The 26,953-nt window shown below is 46.2% G+C and overlaps 1 protein-coding gene across 1 annotated transcript in view; it reads right to left on the bottom strand.

The window, feature by feature from the left end:
* LOC119386796 (putative phosphoenolpyruvate synthase) overlaps positions 1-26,953 on the bottom strand; it is a 122,378-nt gene that overhangs the window by 11,130 nt on the left and 84,295 nt on the right. Inside the window, exons 30-36 of the mRNA XM_049414040.1 lie at positions 21,127-21,189; positions 17,225-17,317; positions 16,399-16,458; positions 13,647-13,738; positions 12,977-13,040; positions 9,881-10,044; positions 4,413-4,491 (exon numbers count right to left, since the gene is read on the bottom strand). Coding sequence (XP_049269997.1) covers positions 4,413-4,491; positions 9,881-10,044; positions 12,977-13,040; positions 13,647-13,738; positions 16,399-16,458; positions 17,225-17,317; positions 21,127-21,189 — 615 coding nt within the window. The remainder of the gene's footprint in view (positions 1-4,412; positions 4,492-9,880; positions 10,045-12,976; positions 13,041-13,646; positions 13,739-16,398; positions 16,459-17,224; positions 17,318-21,126; positions 21,190-26,953) is intronic.

Genomic DNA, 26,953 nt, shown 5'->3' with positions numbered 1-26,953 from the left:
CCTGCACCACTAATGTGTCGCAGGTTCTAAAGCTTACAGCAGAACTAAAAAAATGTCTATGAAGTGGCTACGTGGGGTGAGATTCTCTCGAATGTATCAAAATCTAAGTGTCCACAGAAGCAGCCAGACTTCATTGCTTCGTTGAAAAAAAAATGTGTCGAATCCTCAATGAGCGTTGGCTGCCATCAAGGAATAACATGGTAGTGCGTCACTCGCGCTTTAAAAAAGCTTGACTAAAGTAACTGGACGAAGGGGTAGAACGAGTAGCCTGCTCTTGGAATTAGTCAGCTTCTGCGCAGCGAAAACCGAGCTTAAAATACGAGAATTCGCTTAGAACATGAGTAAAACGCTTTCATCTGCCAGAGTCATCTGATCGTGGTAGATGCTTGGAGCTCTGTCGCCAATGCCGCAGCCTAATATTGTATTCAGCTCTCGTTTGCAATCTCAACCGTTAAACACTTACGCCACTTCGTGTGTTCTGGTAGCTTTCCTATACGATTTAAATAGCAAAGAGACACAGGGTTGTCATTTGCGTTTTTCATCTTACACCGTCCGACGGAACTTCGTATGCTAAGATGCTAAAACAAAAAAAAAATGCTGATGGCATGATTAAAACATTTACTGTGCGCGTCGGTTTTGGCATTAATGAAAACCGTCAGATAATGAAGCCAAGGAAGGTAGGGGGTGTTAATTATGCTGCTTTAGTTGTATTTTAGTAATTCTGATATAAATGGGAAGAAAATCAAGCGGATGAAAAGGCAGATTGCCGCCAGCAGGGACTGAACTGCAACCTTCGGATTACGTGCCCAATGCCCTTGGAGCCCTGGGTGTGTTAGTCAGCGCTTCTCGTAGCCATGACGGCGAGTGTGGCACGCTGTTTCTTTTGCCAGGTGGTGTCACGATGCCCGTCAACATTTAACGAGCGTACAACTGCCCAGTAAGCCCTCGCATACTAACTGAAGTTGAGGATCCACCGTGAGAACTAATAGACTTTCGCCTGTGCTCTCCTTAGCATTAGGTGAAGGGGCTGCCTATTTTTATGTAGTATCTCACACAAACGCTCCGTGCGCTACAGCAGATATAGCCGCAAGGCCCCATGGCAGTATCTCGTTTTTGTGTGTTTGCCTCTCTCTGTGGCATGTGCATCAAAAATATCGTTTTAACGCGATGGCGTTAGAGAGCTCGTTTCGCAGAAATACCGCCGTCGGTGTCGGCGTCGCTACGTCGCTTGTGAGCGAAAAATCGTCCGTGACCGAAAAATTGAGAAAGTTGCAAATAAAATAAACAATAAAAGTCTTCGATCCCATTGAGGATCAAACCCGGGCCGTTTGGATGGCAAGCAGGTGTCCTACCACAAAGCCGTGATGTTACTTGCAAATGCTTTGGGAAAAACATTACATAAATACGCATTTTCTTCGACAGTTGTGACGACGAAAATGAGCCCATTCGGCGATTTCTGGGCGCATGGGTGAGGCTCAAACTACGGGTTTTGTGCGACGCCATGCTTCGAAAAAAGCCGGGATAGTGCAGCCATCGACACTAAAAACACACACGAACTTTCAAACAGCTCGAAAAATGGACAACTATGCCCATATAGCGGAAAATATATCAAGCCAACGCCTCTTTTCTAGAGGAGACGTTGAGCAAGCAAACAGTGAGCATTAGATTATGTACTGCCATCTGAGGCATTGTGAGAAATATGTGTCGGCTCTAGCACAGGGAAGTGCTTTAGATGGAAAACCTGTACCATTACTATAGATACATAGCGCGCGCGCGTATGTGTGTCTGTGTGCGTGTGCGTGTAACAACACACAATAATAAGTATGCATGAGTGGTTGAAGTGCGCACTAGGGGCCGGATTTTGCTATCGCGTTCAACTCTTAAAGGCGAAGCTTTTTCGTGCGCAGGTATCGGAGGATGGCAAAATATTGAAAGTGCTGAAACCGAAGCAAAAAGCTGCTGCGCTTGTCAAGCGTGCCTAGTGACTCACTAAATATTAAGGCAGAAGCGTTAAAGGGGTTCCCCAACACTGTTTGAAGCGCCTACATCGCTGCCGACCGCATGAACGCGCAGTGGCGCTCGCCATAACTGTTGCGTGCGGAAATTACTGTGTGGAGCACGGGCCTATGCTAGGATAAATGTAACGTTAGAAGTGATCGCGGCATTGCATCACACAAGGGATTATTATTGGGTTTTGTTTTTCTTCAGCGTGATTTTTCTCTGAAAGCCGAATAGACCGATGCTCTTAGACTTTTTCAGTTAGAAAACTGCAGCACCGGCAGAAGAATGCGCTGAACGCCACGAATAGAAACGGTTCTATACTCGCGGACAACTTTTCTTGGCATTGAAGCGAAGGCTAGAGAGCCACAATGCACGTATCCTGCCACTAATGAATGTAGTCCCACAATTGCGTCCGTATTTTCTGCGTGAGATATATAAAATGCTCCTTCATTTTCTACATGTAGCTTTTTGTGACGGAACGCAGCGCACACAAGCGAGATATCTGCATTTCTTTTACTTTACACGTTGTCACTTTGCGTTTTTGCGTGCGTGAAAAAGTCGCGCCTTTTACCCGTACCTTAGACGCTAAGCAGCGTTTGCGTCGAAGTGCAACGCTAGCCATCACACTCCACGGCGTTACGAGACGCGCGCCAAACCGGAGTACTTCGCGTAGCAGTACATGTGCAGACGCTCCGCCCCCGTAGCTTTCCCTTCAGTGCCAAGAAAAGTTGTCCCCGAGTATAGTACACCCAATTACACTCTACCACGACGCTAGAGGAAACGCGCAGGCGACGCTCCGGCGCTGTTGTTTGAAAAAACTGACGGGAAAAATGTGAGAGCATTATTACAGAGGCCATCGCAACAAGAAAGATCATTAAAGCTATGATTGAGGCGTTCGCGAGCTGCCTCGTTTCGCACATGCGGCTCACTCTTGTCGCGCAACGTTGTTACTATCGCAACGACGTCATCAGTACGTTGGAAAGAACGGGCAAAGTGACATGCAAGCTTCCCGTACACAGCAACTTCCAGCTCATTCCATTCGCCGCGCCTTGCATCGTCAGCAGCGAGTGAAATGTGGTTAGGTGACCCCGCGAAGATTGAGCTGAGGGTAGGCGTCCTTTTTATGGTATTGGGAATTTCTAGGCTGAATAGTTTCGGACTGCGTGCCCCTATCGCTGCCGCTCTTCTTGCACCAATCTCTTCAGCCTTCACTGCACGCAGCCCGCAAGTAAAAATACAAAACAATCAGGTCTTCAAAAGTGTTGTAGGGTCGGCCCTTTTAAGTGCCTGATCAGAAACTGACTACAGAAAACGCGATGTGTGGCACGAAAGTCCACGTGATCTTAGTGAGTTTAATAAAAATCAAGGTTCGAGTCGGAATGAAGCCCAGGTATTCTTCGCGGCCTTCAAGTATTCTACCACAGAGCCATGCCAGCGCTTGAAACCGCCTTGGAAAAGACCCTGTAGAATGGTCACGTCAAGCAAGGAGTTACGTAGCCAAAAGTAATATTGGTTGACAGAAGCGTGGGATTGCAGCAGGCGTCACACCATGCCAATTGCGCAACTATCCGGTTTGTGAAAGTTGCTTAGAAAGGGTCGAGCTATAGAACCATCGCCATTGGTATCAGCTTCCACGGCATAAACAAAGTCTGTGGCTGCTCCCATGACCTCTCGAGCTCGGATGGCGACGAGGATAATAAAATAGCCACACCAGATGGCTGTCAATTATGTGTCCTGATAGGCGAATCAATAAAGGAGCTCGTGAATTTATCATAGTGAGTCATTCCTGACTCACCATCGACTGCTTCACCCGTCACGGTGCTCGACTGCTGATCCGAAGGTCGCGGGATCGAATCCCGGCCATGGAGGCCGCATTTTCGGCGGAGGCGAAAATTCTTGAGGTCCGTGTACTTAGATTGAGGGGCTTAAAGCACCCCAGGTGGTCGAGATTTCTGGAGCCCTCCACTGCGGCGTCCCTCATAATCATATCGTGTTTTATGTGACGTAAAACCCGAAAAATTATTATTATTTTCGAATTCTTCGTCAAGTTTCTTCGGCGCTCAAGCTGTGTAACTGCGTCCATAAGAAAATATGAATGTGCGACTTCATCCCCAACATTTCTTGCTAGTGTGCGCCTGAGGCATACATTTTTTTCCAGTTGAAGGCAACAAGAAGTAAATGTATGAACGAGGTGTCTTCTTTTGTCCACATCAAGGCGGAAGTAAGTGGCTATTGTTGGCGTAGCAAAGCAAGTGGATCCTCCAGTGTTCTCGTTTCTGTTCTGATTGGCTTGCTCTGGAGGCGTTGAGGTGTGCGTTCGCAATCAGATGCCGAAGAATGTTTGCGTAAACTGATAAGCATGTTTTATTTCTCCAATGTTGTCTGCGTAACTCGAAATGAGATTTACTTACAGGCCTTGGCACTCCGATGAGAATTGTTGGGTACTTGTCTTTGTCCACCTGCTCGTAAATTTTCTGCCGTCGCTGAGCTCTAAAGAAATGAGCATGAAATTTAAGCAATAAGTGGACTCCATACGTATATGTCATATACACATCTCATAAGAAGAGTACCATGAAGTGGAAGATATTGCACAGGATATTTAGTGCGACTAACAAGTATAAGTCGGCGAAATAATGGGAGCCCACTCAGACTCACTCAAGAAATTTATTTTGTTTTGAGGGCTCACTGGGAATCAGACTCACCAAAACCTGCCTCAAAAGGGCCTCACTCGGACTCAGACTCAATAAACGTTTTTTCAACCAGAATCGCTCAGACTCAAATTCACCAACATATTACTAAGCCGGGCTCACTCAGACTCAGACTCAAGGCATCATCTCAGTCTGATTGAGCCTGAGCGAGTTGACTCATGAGTCCGTTGGCGTAAAATTAGCTTTTTGATCATGGTGTCAATCCTCTTTAGCGCCAATATCGGACATAATCGGTGCTCTACGTAGCGCCTTCTCATCTTGTACATTCAAATATGCGTTATCTGTGGCTTCAACCAAGTAAGGACATATTTATGAAATACACAACTCACAATAAATATTTTTATCAAGCACTTCCCATGAAAAAAGCTTGCGGCGGGAGGTCATGGCGCCCCTTCCCCTAACTCACACTCAGAAAAAAAGGTCGGCATATTCACCAACTAAATACTAACCGTTTACTTGTCACAAAATACACTAGCCTCTTAGTAAGTGAAGGTAGTAAAATGCAGGTTAGTGGAACTTGCTACCTAGTTAGTGAGTGAATAGTACTAGCTCGAATGGCTAGTCCATTACTAAGTTGTTAGTAACCGCGCTAGCAACTTACTAACCGTATAAACTCTACTACATTTAGCCAATTAGAGGTTTACGCCTATTTTGTTTATATGTGTGTGTGCATTGCCATATCAAGATGATTCTATTACAAAAGTACATAAAGGATTAAAAAAAAACAAACGAAGTCGCATTGTCCTCGTACATTACCTAATGGCCGCTAATTACTTCATGTAACTACCAAGGTAAGTACACATCACAGCAACATACATAGAGGCATGAATTGAACACACGCAAGCGCACACACAGAATAGCAAGACTTTTACGTAGCCGATATCTACTCTAGCAGCGGCTTGAAGACTATTTATGCTCCTACTTTGTGATAGCACACCATGTACTGGTTAGCAAACATAGAATTTAGAAGAATAATTTATGTTTCCTACATATTATCGTATGCCCTTACATTTGCTTACATGCGTGCCATCACGTAGAACGAAACTTTAATTCCAAGGTAATCAATAAAATTAAAGTTCGTTGAAATTTTGCTAAAGACCGTCACGATTACGGCAAAGTATACTGCGCATCTACGAAAGATCTGGCAACATGGGTGGCTAGTAGTTACTTAGTCAAAAGCACCACGTAAACTTTTCGGTTAGTGAAGGCAGCACTTTACGACCTTTAATAACTGCTGGCTAGTAAACATATTTCGCGAAGGTAGTAAAATACGCTCGAAACTAGTAAATGCAACCATTTACTAACTATTTACTAACTTTTTTTTTCTAAGAGTGCACGCCTCTGATCATAAATATTGAGGTGGCGCATGAATGTTAGTGTGCCGAGGTATATGTGTGGATATTCTTTAGTGTAAACGCAAGGCGATATAAGGCTGATAGTAATGCTGAAGACGAGTAGATAGGACCGTAAGTCGGCAACAAAAGGTGGAGCTCACTCAGGAAATATATTTTGTGCTTAAGGCTCACTCGGACTCAGACTCACCCAGATTTTTTTTCAACTGGACTCACTCGGACGCACTAAAATTTTCTTCAGCCGGACTCACTCGGACTGAAACTCACCAAAATATTACTCAACCGGACTTACTCAGACTCACGGCCCGATCCGAGTGAGTCTGAGGGAGTCGACTCATGAGTGAGTTTCCCGAGCTATTCTAACAAGCTACGACTTTCGGCCTTATTATCAGCAACATAAAGATCAGTACAGGCAAGAGTACGACACGTTTATTTTCCTCTTTTTTTGTAAAATGCAATTGTGAGCTATTCGGTATAGCATGACCACACTGTTCTTGTCGTGGGCCAGCAGTAACCTTTTCGTGCTCATATTCTTATAATCGTGAGTAAATATTCTTGCTGAAGAAGCTTCAGCACGCTGGCCCACTTTTCATAGAGTGATGTTTTAAGTTCATTTCAATGACACGTACGTTAAAAGGTGTTGAAACGTTGAAGACTGTTGCGCTTAAGAAATGCTAAGCGGAAATCAGCGGAGAAGCCATAATCTTTATGCATTTTTATTCAGCTGGATCAAGACGAGGTGAAGTGGATATATTTCTTCTGCAATGCACAGTGGCGTCCACTGCTGTGTAGAGCGCGCGAGCTTCCTGCTTCGCCCCAAGGTGCGACGCCTAGCGGCAATGGCAGGGTTCGCGATATTACGTAATGGGGCGCGCAGGACCTAACAAATGCGCACGCCTGGGCGTATTGCGTTAAACCATCGCTGATGTTTGTAACTGCTTTTGCTTCAGCGGGTGGGCTCATGGTCTGAGGTTCATGCTGTCTCACCACACCACCGAAAAATGTATGTACGTACGTGCACCGATATTGGCCGTTTCTTGTAAGCGGTGTAAACTCATGTTCAAATCGCTTCGATTGCACTGTTCCACTGTTGTGCTGTTGCAATTGAGGCTATAAAAGTAATCTGCAACCGCAGTTATTTAGTGCTTCATTTCATAAACTTCATTTAACTACAACCGCCTTGGTTAAGAATCATTGTAAGCAATGAAAATAGCTAAAATTACACTATTAAAAAAATCACAGCATATCCACGGGGTGAATGATGATGAGTGGGGCGAAGCTACGGAGGGAATCATCTGTAAACCGTGAAACTCTTCCGTGAAATGCGCCCAGTACATAATATAAAGAGTGTGAAACATCGTGTATATATTAAACATCAAACTTTCATTGTACTGTTGGTTTACGTGGTCCCTTCATTATCACTTGTGATCGGTGAAATGCAAGGAAGAAGTCCGCTCCCGAGCGAAAGAGCGCCAAGAGCGACCGCATTCCCCGCTCGCCCTGTGCGAATTAAAGGCAAGGCTAGAGGGAAGACAGGACGCGCGTTCCACGACGCGAGGTCCGCCCAACGAAAGCCAACGGAACGCGATCGTGCAAGTGCTCCGGCTTCGCATCGCCTCATGGTTCCATTTAGCGTCCCAAAACCAAACATATTGCTCAAGGTGTGCCTTGCGTTTTTCGTAGAAATAATTTCTTTATCATGTACATTAAGACGAAAAGTTGAAAGCTCACTAGAGTGTATCGCCCGCAAAGTATGTCTTTTAGTGTGATTTAACTCTCGTACGGCAGGGTCCTCGCGCCGTTGCCGGTCCACCTCGCCCGTTGACGATCGGGCGAGGTGGACTACTACTACTACTACACTTTAAGAAAAACATCTGGCGTTCTTTCGTTCTGCTTTTACAAAACATCTGGCGTCTTTCGTTGGTTTATTTCATCAATCAACGGCGTTTTGAACAAAATTTTTATTGTTTAATCACGCACAGGAGAAATCTCACCAGGCACTACCTTGGAGGTAAACAATGGCTGCTAATGGCAATGAGAGACAGAAGAAGTCGGCTTTTAGCTAACACTTACACTTCTACTTCTACTAACGTTTCCTACTGGAACATGCCAATGGCTGCTAATGGGGAATGAGAGACAGAAGAATTCGGCTTTTAGTTAACGCGCACGCTGCGAATTTTTTTTGTTCAACAACGCACAGGAGAAATCTCCCACCGGCACCACCTTGGAGGTCAAAGCGTAAGACTTGTTACTCACTACTACGACCACGACGACTACGAGGGACGAACGGGTGCCGCCTTAAGGAGCTTCGCCCCTAAAACAAGCCCTTATGCCTCAATATTGACACTTATACGTACATTTTAGGGGCGAAGCTCCTTAAGGCGACACCCGTTCGTCCCTCGTAGTCGTCGTGGTCGTAGTAGTGAGTAACAAGTCTTACGCTTTGACCTCCAAGGTGGTGCCGGTGGGAGATTTCTCCTGTGCGTTGTTGAACAATAAAAAATTCGCAGCGTGCGCGTTAACTAAAAGCCGAATTCTTCTGTCTCTCATTCCCCATTAGCAGCCATTGGCATGTTCCAGTAGGAAACGTTAGTAGAAGTAGAAGTGTAAGTGTTAGCTAAAAGCCGACTTCTTCTGTCTCTCATTGCCATTAGCAGCCATTGTTTACCTCCAAGGTAGTGCCTGGTGAGATTTCTCCTGTGCGTGATTAAAGAATAAAAATTTTGTTCAAAACGCCGTTGATTGATGAAATAAACTAACGAAAGACGCCAGATGTTTTGTAAAAGCAGAACGAAAGAACGCCAGATGTTTTTCTTAAAGTGTAGTAGTAGTAGTTGCATGTAGCCACCTCGCCCGATCGTCAACGGGCGAGGTGGACCGGCAACGGCGCGAGGACCCTGCCGTACGAGAGTTAAATCACACTAAAAGACATACTTTGCGGGCGATACACTCTAGTGAGCTTTCAACTTTTCGTCTTAATGTACATGATAAAGAAATTATTTCTACGAAAAACGCAAGGCACACCTTGAGCAATATGTTTGGTTTTGGGACGCTAAATGGAACCATGAGGCGATGCGAAGCCGGAGCACTTGCACGATCGCGTTTCGTTGGCTTTCGTTGGGCATGCTACCGACCTCGCGTCGTGGAACGCGCGTCCTGTCTTCCCTCTAGCCTTGCCTTTAATTCGCACAGGGCGAGCGGGGAATGCGGTCGCTCTTGGCGCTCTTTCGCTCGGGAGCGGACTTCTTCTTTGCATTTCACGGTTCATAAGTGATAATGAAGGGACCACGTAAACCAACAGTACAATAAAAGTTTGATGTTTAATATATACACGATGTTTCACACTCTTTATATTATGTACTGGGCGCATTTCACGGAAGAGTTTCACGGTTTACAGATGATTCCCTCCGTAGCTTCGCCCCACACATCATCATTCACCCCGTGGATATGCTGTGATTTTTTTCATCGACTACATCGTAAGTCAACACATTATTGGTATGCTGGAAGGATTCGCGCTGAAATCTCCCGGGGCGCGCTTCAGGAGATGTTTTTTTGCTTATTAAACCAAACGCAAGCGTTCTTGCCGACCCATTCCAATTCTTCATGTAGTCAAGTAACTGCAGCGTAAGTGTAGCATAAATAAATCTGCGCTTTCGTCTCTACGTAATAAAACACACTCTTAAGTTGTAACTCACAATCAAACTTGGAATACCTTTTCGGTGTCGGTGTACTTTTTTTTTGTACATAGAAGAAATCGCACTCCTCGTGCAACTGCCAGTTACCGCAGTGCATCAGTTCGTTAAAACAATTAACCCTTACTTGAGAACCAGCTCTGGAGCCCGTGTGCGGATCAGAATGCCGATCTCTTCGTAGCTGAGGAAGAAGAGCAGGTCCGGTGAGGGTAGCCTGCCTTCTTGCACCATGAGCAGTGCCAGCTTGCGACACATCAGCCGCAGTTGGTGAATGACCCGGACTAGCGCAGACTGTAACACGCAATGAATTCGCTCACTTACTCCACGGCGCATGAAATTCGAGCACTACATCACTCATATTCACTGACATTAGTAAAAAGACTGAGCTGCTGCCCCCTCCTCAGTCCCCTCCCATGTTCTAAAAGTATATGATTCTTTCCTTTTATCAAGAAATGGCATTTTGAGCGTGACAGAGATTCCCGCAACTGCAGGGACAAGCATAGAGGATAGCGAGAAATAATTCACAGTGATCTCAGAAAAATAGCGCTCTCATTTCTATTAGTCGTCGTAGCAAACTAGCAATACTTTGGATGTAAAGGAAGATTGAATAAAGAAGTATTCAGGCGAAAGCCTTAAGTGGCTCCTGAGAAGCGGAATGTGACCGTCTGGTGGTGACCGGCATCTGCGACGACACATCCTGCTCGAAAAGTCACGTGAACCACGTGGCGCCGACAAGCTGCGGCCAGGTGCCGCCACATTTCCTCTCTTGGGTGAAATTCACAAGGTTTTTCACTTGGTCTCATCGAGATGGCACGTCGTTACGAGCGTCTTTCGTATGCCTAGAAGCGCGCGCTCGCCTACAGCGCATGGAGGCACTCTAAGCTGCGTGTGAACGCGTCGGTAGTGAATGCAATTCCACGGTAGCGTCTCGAATGCCGTCGCGATCGGAATATACTTGGGAACACTCCAGCCGCAGTCGCCTGCTAGTTCGATCAAACGCCCCGTCACGATGGTCTAGTGGTTATGGCGCTCGAATGCTGACCCGAAGGTCGCGGGATCGAATCCCGGCCGCGGCAGCTGCATTTTCGATGGAGGCGAAAATGTTTGAGGCCCGTGTATTTTGATTTAGGTTCACGTTGAAGAACTCCAGGTGGTCGAAATTACCGGAGCCCTCCACTACGGCGTCTCTCATAATAATATCGTGGTTTTAAGACGTTAACCCCCAGATATTATTTTTAGTTCGATCAAACGTTCGTTACGCCTTCAGGATGTCTTCATCGGAGGATGGAACGTGCCAACCAGGTACATGGACCGAAAAACCTCGCAAATATGGTTCAGCACAAAAAGCTCGACAAGCCAACGTTGCTGTAAGACGAGCCAAACGTCGTGAACAAGGCATTGAACCCAACATGTTTGTGGATTTAGATGTTCGTCGCAGTCAGCAAGCAGAGCTAGGCAATAAATGTCTGTCTCATTATATCGTACCATCTAAGCGCTTAATTGCTGTCTTTCCTCCCTTTCCTTTTCTCCTCTTTTTACTTTCTCTCTCTCTGTACTCGTTCTTTCGCCCACTACAGTTATCGCATTCCACGCCGGACAAACCGGCGCACATTTTCTGAGAGCGCAGCTGAAGATGAAGAGGAGGACGCAGAGAGCGCGTGACGGTTCATGATTCATTTCATTCATTCATTTTTATTTCCTTAAAGACCCCCGAAAGGGTATTACATAAGGGGTGGGTAAATATACAATCAGTTGCGTTGTCACAATGATCAATGCGAAGTTACATTAGAAATGCTATGCATGAAACTTGATGGGCAGGTGATTGTGGCGACATCGTGGGAAAGGCCGTTCCAGTCTTTAGCTGCTCTGAGAAAAAAAGAAGCAGAAAACGTTTTAGTGCGGGCACGTGGGCGAAAAACTTGTAGTGCATGGCCGGTGCGATGAGATATGTGAGCTGCGGGGATAATGTAAGGAGGGCGATGAAGGGGCGAGTGAAAAAACTTGTGAAACAATGAGAGGGTTGCAATGCGTCGGCGATGAGACCGTTTGTTCGTTTGAAACGATGATGATCGTTTTTGTTCGCAACTAACGGAGTTTCTACAAGCTTAAACAGTTCTGCTATTAAAAGGGGCACCAACGGCTCGCTTGCATTTTTCCTCCACGCCACCTGCGTTGTGCATCAGCCAACTTCGCGCCTTTACCGATTGCTGGTAAACAGATACACAACGGCAGGTGGCATGTATACATTGAAACTAGGCCAAAAAAATCCTGCTTTACTGCCTCATGGCTTACTGCAATGAGCGCGGGTTTCACTTACGTCTTGATGTCACCACCGAGCTTCAGGTTCATTACCCATTTTCATCGGAATGCGTGCCGTGCCTGACCATGACAGGCCCTAATAGCAAGCTCGTGAATGACAGCAGCTGTATGCATATCCAGGCTTTTGAGATGTCGTCCCAAAAGCGGTATAACGAAAGCTATCTGCGCTGCTAGTTAAAAACAACATCAGCAGCTCTGAGCAAATCACGGCACTTTTGCCAAGTCATGACGTATCGGTTATGGTCGCGTGACTCCTAACGCGTTATCTAAAAAGACTTGAAACAGGACTGCTAAAGCTTCTAAATCATAAAAGAAGTCATGTCTACGGGATGCAGTCATTTAGTCGAAAGTCGCATCTGGCGAACTGCGATGACAACTGCTTTTCTGTACGGTTCCGCTAATCGCAATATATGCATTTTTTTCGTGCTTCCTAACACAACTGTACTCATATTTCAAGATCAAACGCTTGCGCTGCGGGTGCGCCTCATAAGCGTTATCCGCAACTGGGCTTTCAGCGATGTACAAATTACGATTATACGATTACAAAGGAAAGAGTCAAAGCATACTACATATATTGCAGGGGTGACGCTTGCGTTATTGTTTTTTTTTTTTTTTTTAACGAAGAGATAGATTATGAGCACCCAGTGATACTGAGCTTGTCGCTTACGTTTTTTTTTTCTCTCTCGCTAGTCTCCTATTTGTGCTAAAAGTACTTGCTTTTAGCAAACTTAAACAAGAAAGCGGGGCTTTATGTGCGTGCCCCCCTTTTGCCTCTTTCCATAGCGCTCTACTTGAGGCAGTGCTTAGGCTAGACGTAGCAGTTCAATTTATCCCTTCTCTCGGTCTAGAAGTACTGTTTCAGGTGTCCTTTATACCTGTTAAAATACACAGTTGTCGAACTCACCTTCCCGGTTTCGCGTGCTGCGACAGCACTTCGTGCTTTCGGCACGACAAGCTTCAGGATGATTCTGAAAGTAAAAGCCCTTTATTAGCATAAGCAGTCCGGGAAACACATATTGAAAATTTGAAAGACATTTTGACAGAAGTCTCGCTATTGTGGCGTCAGGATGGCACTCATTTCTGCCTCATGGCTCTCTATTTAAATTGCCCTCATCACTCATCACGTAAAACATCGTCGTAGAGGAATAAAAAAATTCTGAGTTTAAGTATGAGATCATACAACTGCACAAGAAAACTTCATGCTTAAAGAAAATTTGAGTCGTACAAATGCTCAATTGATTTCTGGTGTCCACCTCTGATAAAATAGGAATGCCATAGAGTATTATGAATTACAACTATCGTAGTGGAAATGTGTGTCTGTTCTGATTAACGTGGCTAGCGACCATAAATATTAACTTTTGTGCTACTAAATATGGAATTACGTCCAGATATAGAAGGATATGCGCGAGCACACACACACAGACACACGCACAAACACACACACTCACAAACACACATGGAGCTTTTATGACCTTGCTTTCTACATTGACATGCTTATGCTGCGTCACTGCAATAACTGAGCCTAAACGATGACACTGTGCACACATTCGTAGTAATAAACAAATAAAACGTACTTTTGGAAAGTGGAGAACTTGTACGCGCAGCTGGATGCATTCCATGTGGGCAGCTGCTTTTTGTTTACAGCCTGGGGAGCCTTTGCAGCAACCTAGAAAGCATGCTTCGAATTACCACTCGGTGTGCTTAAGGGTGCTTCAAAAAACGGGTGATAATTCTGCAAGCAACTAGGAGATCGGCAGTGTAAACCTGCTCATATAAATTCGTTAACCGGAAGGTTACGTTAAATAACTGTTTCTTATCTTGTGTATATAACCTATATTTTTTGCAGATACTTCCATGATGAACGGCAACAGATACACAGAGAAATATTGCTGTTAGCGACGCTAGCGTTCATAGCGAGTACTTCTCAAGTGCACCTGTAACATAGAGAAATCAAGTGCGCGTGTCACAAACCGGACAAGTCGCATCACGAAATATTTTTATACATAAATATCAACGGCTTCGGACATCTCTCTGCATGAGATAGGTTATAAGAAAATGCTGATAGTGTTCCTAAAAAAAAGGTTTACAGCAATCTTGACTCGGCGGAACAAGCTTCCAAATAGTAAATCACTCTGGTTCTCAACGCGGAGCCATCGTGCTGGCCAACCTCTGTGTTCGCTAAGATCATGCAACAGGCGACTGTAATTAAAATTAACAGGCAAGAAAGCCAAGAAAAATGCAGGAGATGCTATTTTTGGTAATTATGATGTAAATGTGAAGAAAGTAAAGCGGAGGAAAAGATAACCTCCCGCCGGCAGGGACCGAACCTGTGTATCTAGCAAAGAAAAACGAACCCTTAAAATTCCCATCTTTTGTTCATTCATAGCTAGGGGCACGTTCTGGTAGACTGGATGCCTTCAGGTAGTATGCGAGGTAATCAGCCAGCTCGTAAAAAGATCACTTGCTTCGGGACGCCAGCAGGCAGAAAAGAGTGTTCCACACTCGCCGTCATGGCTACTAGCGGCGCTGGATAACACTCCTAGGTTTAAATGCATATGTATACCACATAAAGTGGACGGGAGCATGACCGCCGCCGTAGCTCAGTGACAGACCATCGGAGGCGTTATTCGAAGAGCCTAGATTCGTCCCCTGCCGGCGGCACATTATCGTTTCGTCCACTTCACTTTCCTCACATTTACATCATATTTGCTGCAAATAACATCCCCTACACTTTCCTTGGCTTTCTTGTCTGTTAGTTCTAATTAATGTTTTGTCTAGCAAAGAAAAAAATGCCCCCACTTCCCCGAAGGGAGTCGTGAGGAAATGAGAATGCATTTCTTGCGCCGAGAGAGGGTACCGTTGCCGTCAGACATTCGCCTTCACCGACTTCTGCCATCGCCTTGAGAGGCGCCCAGACAGCGAACGGTCGAGAGTGAGGCGCGAGCGGACGGGAGAGTGGGGCGCAGGGAGGAGAGAGAGCGAACGGCGAGAGAAGGAGCGGCGAAGCACCTTCTCCTACACTCTCTCACACCACATGCTCCGGTTGCTAGGGGCGAGGATAAGCGCGCGCGCCCGCAGCTGTTGCTATGGGAGAGGGCGCCGCGGACAACGCCGGACGCCTGATATAGCCCGACTAAGAAATGCATTCGCATTTAAAAAAAGAGCCCTTAAAATTGTCCTTTTTAGGCCACCGTAAGAACGTTTGTGACAGCACCATGTACGCGCTCTATATCAACATGAAGCAGCAGCAGGAGCTTAATAAATGAAAATGTAATGGTACACTTGATTATAGTTAATGACACAGTGAAACCACTGTCGCATACTTCAAAGTTTTCAAGGCACCATGTCGAAAAATGCCCTACAAAACTTGTTTCTGGCCCTTTTACTTACGAATTTATTATCGGTACTGAACTCGCGTAGCAAGTCACACTCAAAAGCAGGCAACAATAAAAGTTAATACAGTGTAATTTTCGTTTGAGTTGTTCAAATTAATCCCACGACGCTGGGACTGCCGCGTTCATACTTTGCGATGCCAGTATTCAATTGTATGCACTATTTACTGTGCTTACATTTATATTCTTATTTTGAATTTGCTGGACCAATGCAGTTAATCACTTGACGTCTGCTTCCTCACTATAGCAGCTAATTTCAATACTTCTCCCGAAAATTCCCCCATTTATCTAGGAATTACATAAGTGGTTGATAGTATATTTTACTAATCTCTAGCTTCCTGACGATGACGGCTTTATATTATAACAATTACCAGTCGCTATTGAGGAACCCTTGCATTAGTCCGTATATACCAAGATTTCATTTAAGTTAAACATAGAAATAACGTCCTCATTAAATGTGCTCATAAAATAAAACTCTACTAAACCGCGTCGACAATATGCATAGGTACGACTGACTCTGAAACTTATACCACACTTTAAGCTTCTCATAAAATCTCGGCATAGTTGTCGTTATGGCCTTCATTAAACCACATTTTTTATGCGTTTGAATAATTCAGCATGACATTTTATGAAAGGACAAGTAGCAGCATACCGCACACCTACTGCAACCCTGCGCACAGATACACAACTTTCCTGTGGCCTTTCTCTATTACGCTCTCAGCACGAAAACTTAATGTTACTCTTTGTTCGTCTGTGTGCAATTAGACTCAAATAACCGTGGATAATGCTTTCTTTCTAAATATTTTTTTTCTAATAAAACAGTGCTTTGATACCTAAATGCAACGCCTTCCTTTCTGATGTTCACCTGGGGAAACTGAGTAATAATATTAGTTAAGATTTTTCGCAATTTCTCGAAGCGTATTTGAGTTCATACCTTCAGAGACTTCACCAACGATGACGGATCCAGCGCCCATGGGTTTGTGTACACATCAAACTGAAAACAGGTAAACCAATGTGAAAGTATGTTGGCAATTTAGTGAAGTAATACAATCGCTGTGATTCGGCTTTTTTGCGTACGTTCACTTGTGTAACATATATATTTTTCAGGACTTTTCGCAGGCCAGTTTCATTTATCTACTTACAGTACATTTTACGATTGCCAGAAGGCGTGAGCATAGTGTATGACTGTCCCGACCACTCCAAAATGAATATTTGCTATGTACTTCTCCACAGCACAACACACACGCTCACGCACACGAACACACACACACAAACGTGAAAGTGCAATAACTATTCGTAAGTGTCACCGCTTCATTATTGTGGCAGATTAATAAGTTCTATATCCTGATTTCAACATTCATGCGTATTTGTTTTCTGCTTTTTGGTTTTAGTATTGTATAGCCTGGCTACTTTTTCCAAAACGTGGTCGCAAAATTTCACACGGCGTGCTCGCGCTATCGCTAAATTATGCCGGCCAGTATGCGCCGGATCATCACCATTTCATAAGGCGTTCATCAGACTGAATTCAATGTTCAATGTTCTGCCTAGCGCTTAGCGTAACCGTGAAAGTAAGCATCCAACAAATGACATTGTTTCAAGGGTTTGCTGATGGTCATTTTTTATTGAAAGCAGATTTTTGTTCTTACGCTGATTGCATCATTTTATAGGCGTAATTTATGCACAGTTAGATGATAGTATCGGCTTAGAGAAGAATTATAGGTTTCCGTTTACTATGTATCGCGTAAGGAAGTCTGCATTACCTCCTTCACTGCCCGATGGCCATGTTTTTTGATGAATTCTCGAAACTTCTGGCCGCACTCGTCCTCAGAAGTTGACAGCCACTCTGATGCTTCCTGTTTTGAGGTGAAAAGTACGGTAAGAGCCGTGATAGTCCACAACACTGCTTGCTTTATTTAATATTTCGTGATAGATTATATAGGAACAATGACGGGACCAACCAGCTTAATGTGAAGAAATGAGCCGTATATACAGCTTCGAGCGAGTAAAAATGGCAACAAATATTACGGAAATAGGTATTTTCCAAATGAATACGAAGGAAAGATTATGGAAGCTTACTTAAGCATTTTGTTTTCGGATTTTAAAAGTCCAATTTCTGCATTGAAGGAAGCAACGAAGAATTACGAAATATAACTCCTTACTACTGCACTCTAATAAAAATAGGAGTCATTTGACCCTTTTTTTCTATATATGTGACTCTCACATGTGCAGCTCTAATAAAGAGGCAGGTTTACTCCCTTTGGGAGAGTCGTGGGCTCCACAATTCTCTTTAAAGAGACTCTCTTTTTGAGGTTCTTGCGTCCCACGCCTCTCCTCAAGAGTGTCAACGTGTCACTCTAAAGGTTGTTATATACGTGAGAGTCACATATGTAGCAAAAACGTGTCAAGCGACACCTTTTTATCTTAGAGTGTGTGGCAAATTATAGGCGTCCCATCTAAAGTGTGTTCGAGCATAATCCAATTTCATTAGCTTATTAATTACTTACTACCTTGAAGCGCACAATTCCGCGGTTATACCGGAAGCGCCTGTTTAAGCAACTGGTCTACAGCAGGAACGCAAAATAGTTTGTAAGTCTGGGAGAGAGACACCGAATTTTCATCCATAATTCGTACGGCGTAGCGCACCACGACAGGGACAGAGAAGAGGGACGCACAGACACTGTCCCTGTGCTGTCCCAGACACTGTCCGACAGGGACAGACTCTGTCCCTGTCGTGGTGCGCTACGCCGTACGAATTATGAATCCTAACCAACTAGCCCGGCAAAGTGCCTTAGCGAATTTTCATACGATGCGTCTTCGGGGATATTATGCATGGGTGATTATGATGCTTCACAAATGAAAGAAACGAAGATAAGCCCTAACAGAATGATGTCTCGGTTACTTTTGTTGCGTCACCCTTGCAATAAAAGTATTCCAGTAGCGGTAAGTTATAAACTGTCTCTTATTGTAATGATGTACCAATATAACTTAGCAAGGTGCGTGTTTGGGCTGGCTGGTACTCCATTTGAACAGCTAAATAGCGCAAACTCCAGGGACGAAAGACAGGAGAATGCGACACACAAGCGCTAACTTCCAACTGAATTTTATTAGAGAAAGCACATGAATATAAAGGGCAACACCGCGCCTGCGCAGCTTCACATCCACGGAACCACACATACCCCAAAGTGATAAGATTCGTCTCTTTAAATGCACAACACCGTACAATGCGTACAATGTACGGGAGGTCTGCAAGGTCACGTGGCGACGCATTGCCGAAGCTGTGGTTGTACGCCGGAATTTGAGAAATGTGCAGTGCTGTTTGCTCATGACGACCAAAAAACGCGAGAAATAGTAGAAGCAGCAGAGATGGCCAAGGATGTTAGGCATTGTATGAGCGTGACTTCCATTGCTTTGTCAGTAAAAGAACTAGGTTTTTTGGGTGTATCGCAAGATAGTGCCATGTGATTTATTGACTTTTATTTCTTCCACGTAACTGGTGTTGTGCATTTAGCGAGATGAATCTTATCACTTTGGGGTATGTGTGGTTCCGTGGATGCGAAGCTGCGCAGGCACGGTGTTACCCTTGTAGCGAAGCCTTTAATGAGTAATGGGTTGCGCTCTCTATAGCCTTCTAGTGGGTCGTCGCCTCCCATACTACGCCACTACGACCCTACGGCCCCTACAGAGGTACACACAGACGCCAGCGGTGTTGGCCTCGGCGCTCTCCTTGCGCAGCGCAAACCAGGATTCCCTGAATATGTCGTGGCATATGCAAGTCGTACGCTTACTAAAGCCGAGACCAATTACACCGTCACCGAAAAGGAATGCCTGGCGATCATATGGGCCCTTACAAAGTTCCGACGCTATTTATATGGCCGCCCATTTGATGTCATCACCGACCATCATGCACTATGCTGGTTGTCGTTATTGAAGGATCCCTCAGGCCGCCTCGCCCGCTGGGCACTTCGCCTACAGGACTACGATATTCGCGTGCTGTACCGCAACGGACGCCAGCATGCTGACGCCGACGCCCTCTCGCGCTCCCCCTTGCCTGACGACGATGCCCCATGCTCGGTACCTAACAATGTTGTTTCTTCCATCGACGTTCACACCATCGCTACCGAACAACGCAAGGATAAATGGATCGCCTCGCTGATAGACTTGCTCACTGATCCGTCGGCAACACCAACCACTCGCGCGTTGCGTCGTCAAGCCCACCAATTCACCATTCGTGACGACCTACTGCACCGACGCAATTACAACGCCGACGGCCGCCAGTGGCTACTTGTGATACACCGCAGTCTGCGTTCTGAAATATGCGAGTCTTTCCACTCTGATCCACAATGCGCGCACTCTGGGGTATCCAAAACTTACCACCGCATTCGACAACGATACTTCTGGCGAGGGATGTACCGCTACGTGCAGAAGTTCGTTCGCTCCTGCCTCGATTGCCAACGCCGAAAACCTTCAACGCACGTGTCACCCACCGGTCTACAACCATTACCTTGCCCGAACCGTCCGTTTGGGCGCGTGGACATCGACTTGTACGGACCACTTCCTCTGACATCGGCTGGTAACCGCTGGGTCATCGTCGCTGTTGACCACCTTACGCGATACGCCGTAACCGCCGCTCTCCCAGCGGCTACAGCGCGCGATGTTGCCTCCTTCCTGCTACACCGATTCATGCTGCGTCACGTTCCACCCCAGGAGCTTCTCAGCGATCGAGGCCTAGTCTTCTTGTCGGGAGTCGTCGAAGCCATTCTAAAAGAGTGCCGTGCTGTTCACCGCAAAACTACTGCTTACCACCCGCAGACGAATGGGTTCACCGAACGCTTTAACCGCACGCTCGGCGACATGCTCTCAATGTACGTCGCCGCCGATCACACAAATTGGGATGTCATTCTGCCCTTCGTCACCTACGCCTATAATACCGCCCCTCAAAGCACTACTGGTTTTTCATGTGCTTTTATATTCATGTGCTTTCTCCAATAAAATTCAGTTGGAAGTTAGCGCTTGTGTGTGTCGCATTCTCCTGTATTTCGTCCCTGAAGTTTGTGCTATTTAGCTGTTCAGAAATACGAATGTTCTTAACTGTGGGGTTCCTCGTGCGATTTTCATTTTACCGTGGCAACTGCATTACCACCGCATCCGGTAAAAGCATTCATCAAAACTAGAGACCCATTTTCCGGTTCGAGTTCAATGTCAAAACCGATACTGCAGCCAACCGTGTATTAACTTGCATAAAGTATAAATCAAATGCCTGAACAGTTATGTCTCACGTAAACCCCCACTCGTGCCGATTGATAGGATTGATAGAGGGCATGCGCAGATATGTTGTCTTGCATGTACACATTCTTTCCCGCCACTGTGCCCCTTTTTAAGTGGGGTTCGTCAGCGTTTGTCATGTCTTTACTTCTCTCTTGTGTCCGTGTTTGCACGCCCTGTCTTTTATTATCGACACTGCAGTACAGCATTAACCCTACGCACCGATGCTTCCCTTGAAATGAAGCGCAGCGCAATAACACATAGACAGGCCCGTATCACAGTTCTAGCAAGAAGCATACGCATCTTGTGATAGCAGGCTGAAATGAGTTCATTGCGGAAGAGTCGTTGCCGCGCCTCTCCTTAATGGAAACGTGAACAAACTGTCCTTCACGGTACTCACCTCCGTGCTCATATTGAGGAAGCGCTCCTTCTCCGGGGAGTCTCTCAGCATGCTGCCCAGTTCCTGAAATTTAGAGGATGCCGCGTAAATGGAGATTGAACTTACTGAACACACAGTTGCTACGGTAACACTGCAGCTATAAAGAGCCAACCTGCAAAAGCAACTAAATGCTGGTTGAGCAGGATTAATATTCCAAAAGTTGGGCTGCACGTGTGACACGCCTATTTGCTGGTGCGTGTCGCCTTCTGATAATACCACTCTGAAGTCAATACAGCAACAACACACATTATATTTGGAAAGCAGTTTCATAAAGATGCTATAGAGATTTTTCAGTTAGTGAAAGCGGCCGATGCGCTAGCTAAGTTGAGTTAGTCCCTTGTGCATGGCCTGATTGCCTATAGAAAGTCTTTGTACGTTAACCACAAAATAAACCAGTTTGCACCCTGAAAAGGTTTTTACCGTGTCTATAACACACTAACACCCTAGTTAAAAGGCATTTTCACGAATCAAAACACCCATATCACAGCGTGTTTCCAATCGTCTAAACAACCTTATCACTGAAAAACAGTGAAAAATAAAGGCTACTAGCCAGGGAACATCTAATTACAGATGAAATCAGCGTAGAAGGCGCACGTACGCGCCCAACCACGAACACAACATAGCGCATTATAAAATACCTCATGTACGGAGCGCTCGCTCGCACTACGCTGCCTTACACTGACCATCTGGTATATATAGCCATGGCATCTTGCGCAGATTTGCAGTGCCGGTGAGGATTTTCCTGTTCCAGATTATTGAACGATAAACGTTCATAGAATACGCGTAAATTTATGGTGTGCTTGTAGATAGCCCTAAAAGAGACAGGTCCAATAATTTAAACTGGCATAATATCTAACGCCTTTTTAATCAGCGAGTCCTAATTATCAGCTGACATTCTGTTGCATGGGCCACAGGTGTTTCGATATATCATAGCTCTCGTAGCTCCTAAACGGTGTTTACGCAATCTAAAAGACTATTTGGGTAAAGCAAAACAACCTTGCACCTTCATTTTCGCAAATCATCGTTAGGCAAAAGGGTGATTTCATTGCTTGCCATCGATTTAAGCATAGAAGGTTGTTGAAATTGTAGGATGAATTTGACACATTTAACCGCGGCGACATGATAAATGGGGCATTTACGCTTGCGCTTAAAAGTGGTTGTCTCTCTATCCGTTGACGCCAGCACTGGGAAAAGAAATGTTGAGAACCATTGAGTGATGTGTGTTCCTCGTTTTTTGTGGAGACAGACACTCGGTAGTTTATGTAATTAGTATGCCAACCTTTTCTCCACCTACCCGCGTTGTTGTCCTTCGCTCACAAGCGCCTCTTTCATGACGCTTTCTCTTTCTGCGCTTTACCTCTAGGTGGCGCTAGTTGTAGAGACGCACCAGAGTCATATATATCCTTCGGGAGAGTTTGGAGATTATTTTATATTGCCGCTCGCCTCGTCCCAGCGCCGCCCACCTTTCGTGACGTATAAGTTATAGCCAGTCTCCTTGCCGTCCGCGGCAGCGTCGCGCGCAGCGGCCGAGACCAGCCTCCGTATTTACACTACCTCTAAGCAGTGCGCTCGGGACTTGTATATTCATCCTGGTATTCACGCGTGAACTGCTTGCGTGAATTAGTTGTTGTTGCGCGCTTGTTTGCTGAAATTGTAGCTCTTACAGAGTCCGATCGTTTAACCTTCCAAAAAACATGGCTGATCCTTCCGTCATAGGAATCGGTATAATACGAAAGTGAAACTTGTGTACACAGAAGTAGTGCTTATTGTGTAGTAATATATGATATCTTGTACAATGTCTATTCGTGTTTCGCAGCTATAGTACCGTTTGACGTGGATGCACCCATGCTGACGCCAAGTGGTATGCGTCTATCGCGGCGACTAACGCCCATGGTCATGATTAAACCGTTGTGGTAGCTGAAGTTGTGAACAAATATTTGGACACAGCGAAGCGTGAATCCCGCGTAAAAATGACATCAACAAGCTCATAATGAACACTGGTACCCAATATGCACTTTTTGAAAACGCCGCCAATTAAGGAGAGAAACGGCATGGTGTGCGTTCTTTTGTAATAGGTAACCGACGCCTGTGCTTATGCATACACTACCACACTGCGCTTCAGCAACAAGGTAGGCAGAGGCACGGCCGCTACATAAAAAAAACAGAGGTTTGTAGCTTGAGCCGCAAACGCGTGCGTCCCGCTGGCCTCTGTCTCGCTGTACTAAGCCACGGCAATGGCCCGTCGTAAACGTGTCATATGTGGAACGCATATTGTAGCAGCTTTGTTACTCGATGCTCCCGCAATCGAAGCAGTGGGCGGCGGAGAAATCCCGTTGGTGCATGTGGGAGCTGCACTACTCCGATGAGCCGGCGCACGCTAACACGAAGCGAAAGGCAAAGAACGTAACTGCGTCTAGGGTGCCTTGGCGACGCCAGCTCGGCCCGTGTTCCTCGCTGGTATCGAGACGCTTTAACCATGACCTCCGATATCCCGTGCAATCTCGGAGTAAGCGGTAGGAAGTGTTGATCGTGACGCATTACTCCTTTTCACCTCTCACAGACGGCGACACCGCACGGCTCTGCCCCGCCTACCTGCACCTCCAACAGAGAGCACCATGCGAGAGAGAATGTATGAAAGATATAAGGCGCGTTCGTGAAGTGTCGAGCATCTTCCATGCTAGCTTAGTCGGTTGAGCGTCGGGATCTTACCGTCGTGGCCGCAAGGTCATGGCTTCGATTCCCAGCGGCGCATCTTTCTCTTGGTTTTATCTTTCTCACTCGTTGCCGTACATTTTATCAACGTCGTATCCGTAACAGAAGCACTTGGTGGACCCCGGCATAAAGCACTTTCGTGTTAAAAACAAGAAGCGCAGGCTCCTTTGGATTGGAAATATTTGCGCAATAAATGGAGCCCGACCAACCGGTCCGAGCTCTGCCACGTGATTCCGCAGTTCGCTTAAATATTTCTGGCAGTGTGTAATGAAGCATTGGACCATTGACCAAAATGATAATTCGTTATGCGGTGCGGTCGCTTCATGCTCGCTAGCATTGAAAATCACTTTGATAAGCTGAAAAATGGAATTGTCGGATTCAGGTACTAAAAAAAAATGTGAGCAGCTTGCACTATTGGTGCATGGCTGGAACCAACAGCGAAGCTATTCATATGATTAATGTTACGTGATTTTTAGCGGGAACATGTCACGTGACTGGTGTTGCGTGATTTTACGTTTCGTGAGCAGTGTTGCGTGATTTTGGCGGGTACATATCACGTGGCCAGTGTCACGTGATTATGGCGACAAAATGTAACCTGACTAGTGTTGCATGATCTTGGCGGCAACATGTCACGCGACTAGTGTTACGTGATTTTGGCGGGAACATGTCACGCAACTAGTGTTACGCGATTTTAGTGACGTGACTGGTGTTAAATGATTTAGGCGGCAACGAGTCAGTGAACTAGTGTTAGTTGATTTTGGCAGCTACATATCGCGTGACTCGTGTTACGTGATTTTGACTTTCAGATTTCACTTGGGGTAAAGTCACGTGACATCTGCAAGTCATCAATGTAAGTCAGTCTGCAATCTGCAAAATCTACACCCTAACGTCACCGCTGATGCAGATGGCTTGCAGATGCAGCTGCACGCCATCTGCATCTGTGGTGTCGTTACGTCACGTGACTAGTGTCACGTGATGTCCGGTCACTAGTGTCACGTCATTATTCGAACATGTCACGTGACTTTTACTAAAGCTCTCTCCTTTTTTTTTTACAACGAAGTTGTCGAACTCTAGCTCATCCGTTCCCAAAGGCGGGATTCCGACCGGCTCGCGTCTCTATGTATAAAAAATCGTCAGAAAATGTAGACAAGTTGAAACGGCGCAGCTGGCGGAGCGCGCTCACGCAGACGGGAAAAGAAACAAAGAAACAGCCTATATGGTGCCAGTGGCGCAGTGGGCTCACACAGAAAAAAAAAAAAGTAGACGCGCAAGGTCGCCAAGGCGGCGTAGTGCGTTCTCGCCGAAGAAAACAGCTAACGAAGTAAAGAGGCGTCGACAGCAGCAACGCGAATACTGATAGAGAAAGCGGGACCGTGCAAAACCAGAGATTGCGTCGAAAGGCCATGAGTCCGAGGTAGAACTTCACCCTCGGAGGTCGCTCACGCCGGAGGAACGGGCGGTGTTACAAAGCAAATGCGAGGGTCCTGGGCCAGCTGTCTCCAAACGAGTTTTCCTGCTTCTTGGACTCCCCCCCCCCCCCCCCCCCCCCCAGTTCGGAGAACGGATTAGACACCTACACCTGCTGTCTTTCCCTGAACTGAGCGCTTCGGTGGGGAGCTGGCTGTTACGCGCGGGACCCCTCCGTGGGTCGCGTATTTGCATCGAGTGTGCTTTTGGCTAAGGCTGGTGCCTTTGCTCGTAAAAGGATTACCAGTTCCCCGAGGTGGCATTGTCTCCCCCCCCCCTTCCGAACTGGTCGGACGTGAAGAGTGAGAGGACAGTGGTCTCGGGAGTGCCATCCTGGGGGCGGTGACCTATGTGCCGAAGAGACGGACCCTCCAAGGGCATGCACGTTTGTGATTGGACATTTGCCGCATAAGGAGCTATAGTTATGCAGCTCCAAAGGCATGCACGTTTGTGATTGGACATTTGCCGCATAAGGAGCTATAGTTGTGCAGCTCCAAAGGCATGCACGTTTGTGATTGGACGTTTGCCGCATAAGGAGTTTCCCTGTCTTTGTATTGAAGAGTATTTAAGGAGCAGCAGAGCGTCTGCTCGGGACGGATCGATCGGACTAGATGTCGTTCTGACGATCCTGTTCTCTATGATGTTGTAAATAAACCTCTGTTAAGTTTCCTCAACGTCGGTCTCTCTGCCTCGGCTTCCTGCTGTTCCGGACGTCCCTGGGCCTGCGGTACGACACCTGCCACTCAGCTCCACGCTACCCCCTGGGTCCACATCGGACAACGACCCAGCTCGTAACAACTGGTGGCAGCGGTGGGATGGAGCCAAATACCCGCTCGTAACAGCGGGCGGCCGTCTACAGCAGAAACGCGAATTCGCTGGCACTCCTTCGCTTAATGGGTCTCGTGGCCCCACGAAATGTTTAATGCTGGTAATACGCAATTGCAACTGGCACTGTAATAACTAGAAGTGTCGCAACTAGAGTGGGCTGTGTCGTACAGCCCAATTGTTTTGTCGTTTTTTAGAAGGCTTTAAGGGCTTTTAAGTTTAGGAACGTGAAGCCTGAGAAAAAAAGCACACCACCTAACTAGTAAAATCGCCCTTCGCAGCCGGAAACAGAAACCTTACTAACATTTGTGGCCTCCCCCTTAATTTCTGTGCTGGTCGAATTGCTACAGCTGCATTTCCTGAACACTAGCGCCTGTATTTATCTTTGCTTATTCCCACAGGAAACACTATACGATTGGTATAGGAGAACGGCGCAGGAAATGAGCAAGTGGAAGAACTATCCACATTCCTCAGTCATAAAGGTCTCCAGCTCTGGTGGTGACGAGAGTGGATTGTGGGCTTGCTGGTTTGTCATACGTTTAGTGGGAGAGCGCGAGATATGATAGGGACAACGTGATGAACGCGCCAACACGCACGCACGCACGCACGCACGCACACACACACACACACACACACACACACACACACACACACACACACACACACATACGCACACACACTGGCGCTACTTACAACAATATATTCATAACCTTCACCAAGCCGACAAATGAACTTGTTTTGCGCGCGGCGGCCACGTAAACCATTTCGTACTACATCAAATCAA

The sequence above is a fragment of the Rhipicephalus sanguineus genome, chromosome 3, assembly GCF_013339695.2.
Source record: "Rhipicephalus sanguineus isolate Rsan-2018 chromosome 3, BIME_Rsan_1.4, whole genome shotgun sequence".
Taxonomy (NCBI): domain Eukaryota; kingdom Metazoa; phylum Arthropoda; class Arachnida; order Ixodida; family Ixodidae; genus Rhipicephalus; species Rhipicephalus sanguineus.
This window is presented reverse-complemented; position numbering and strand designations above follow the sequence as displayed.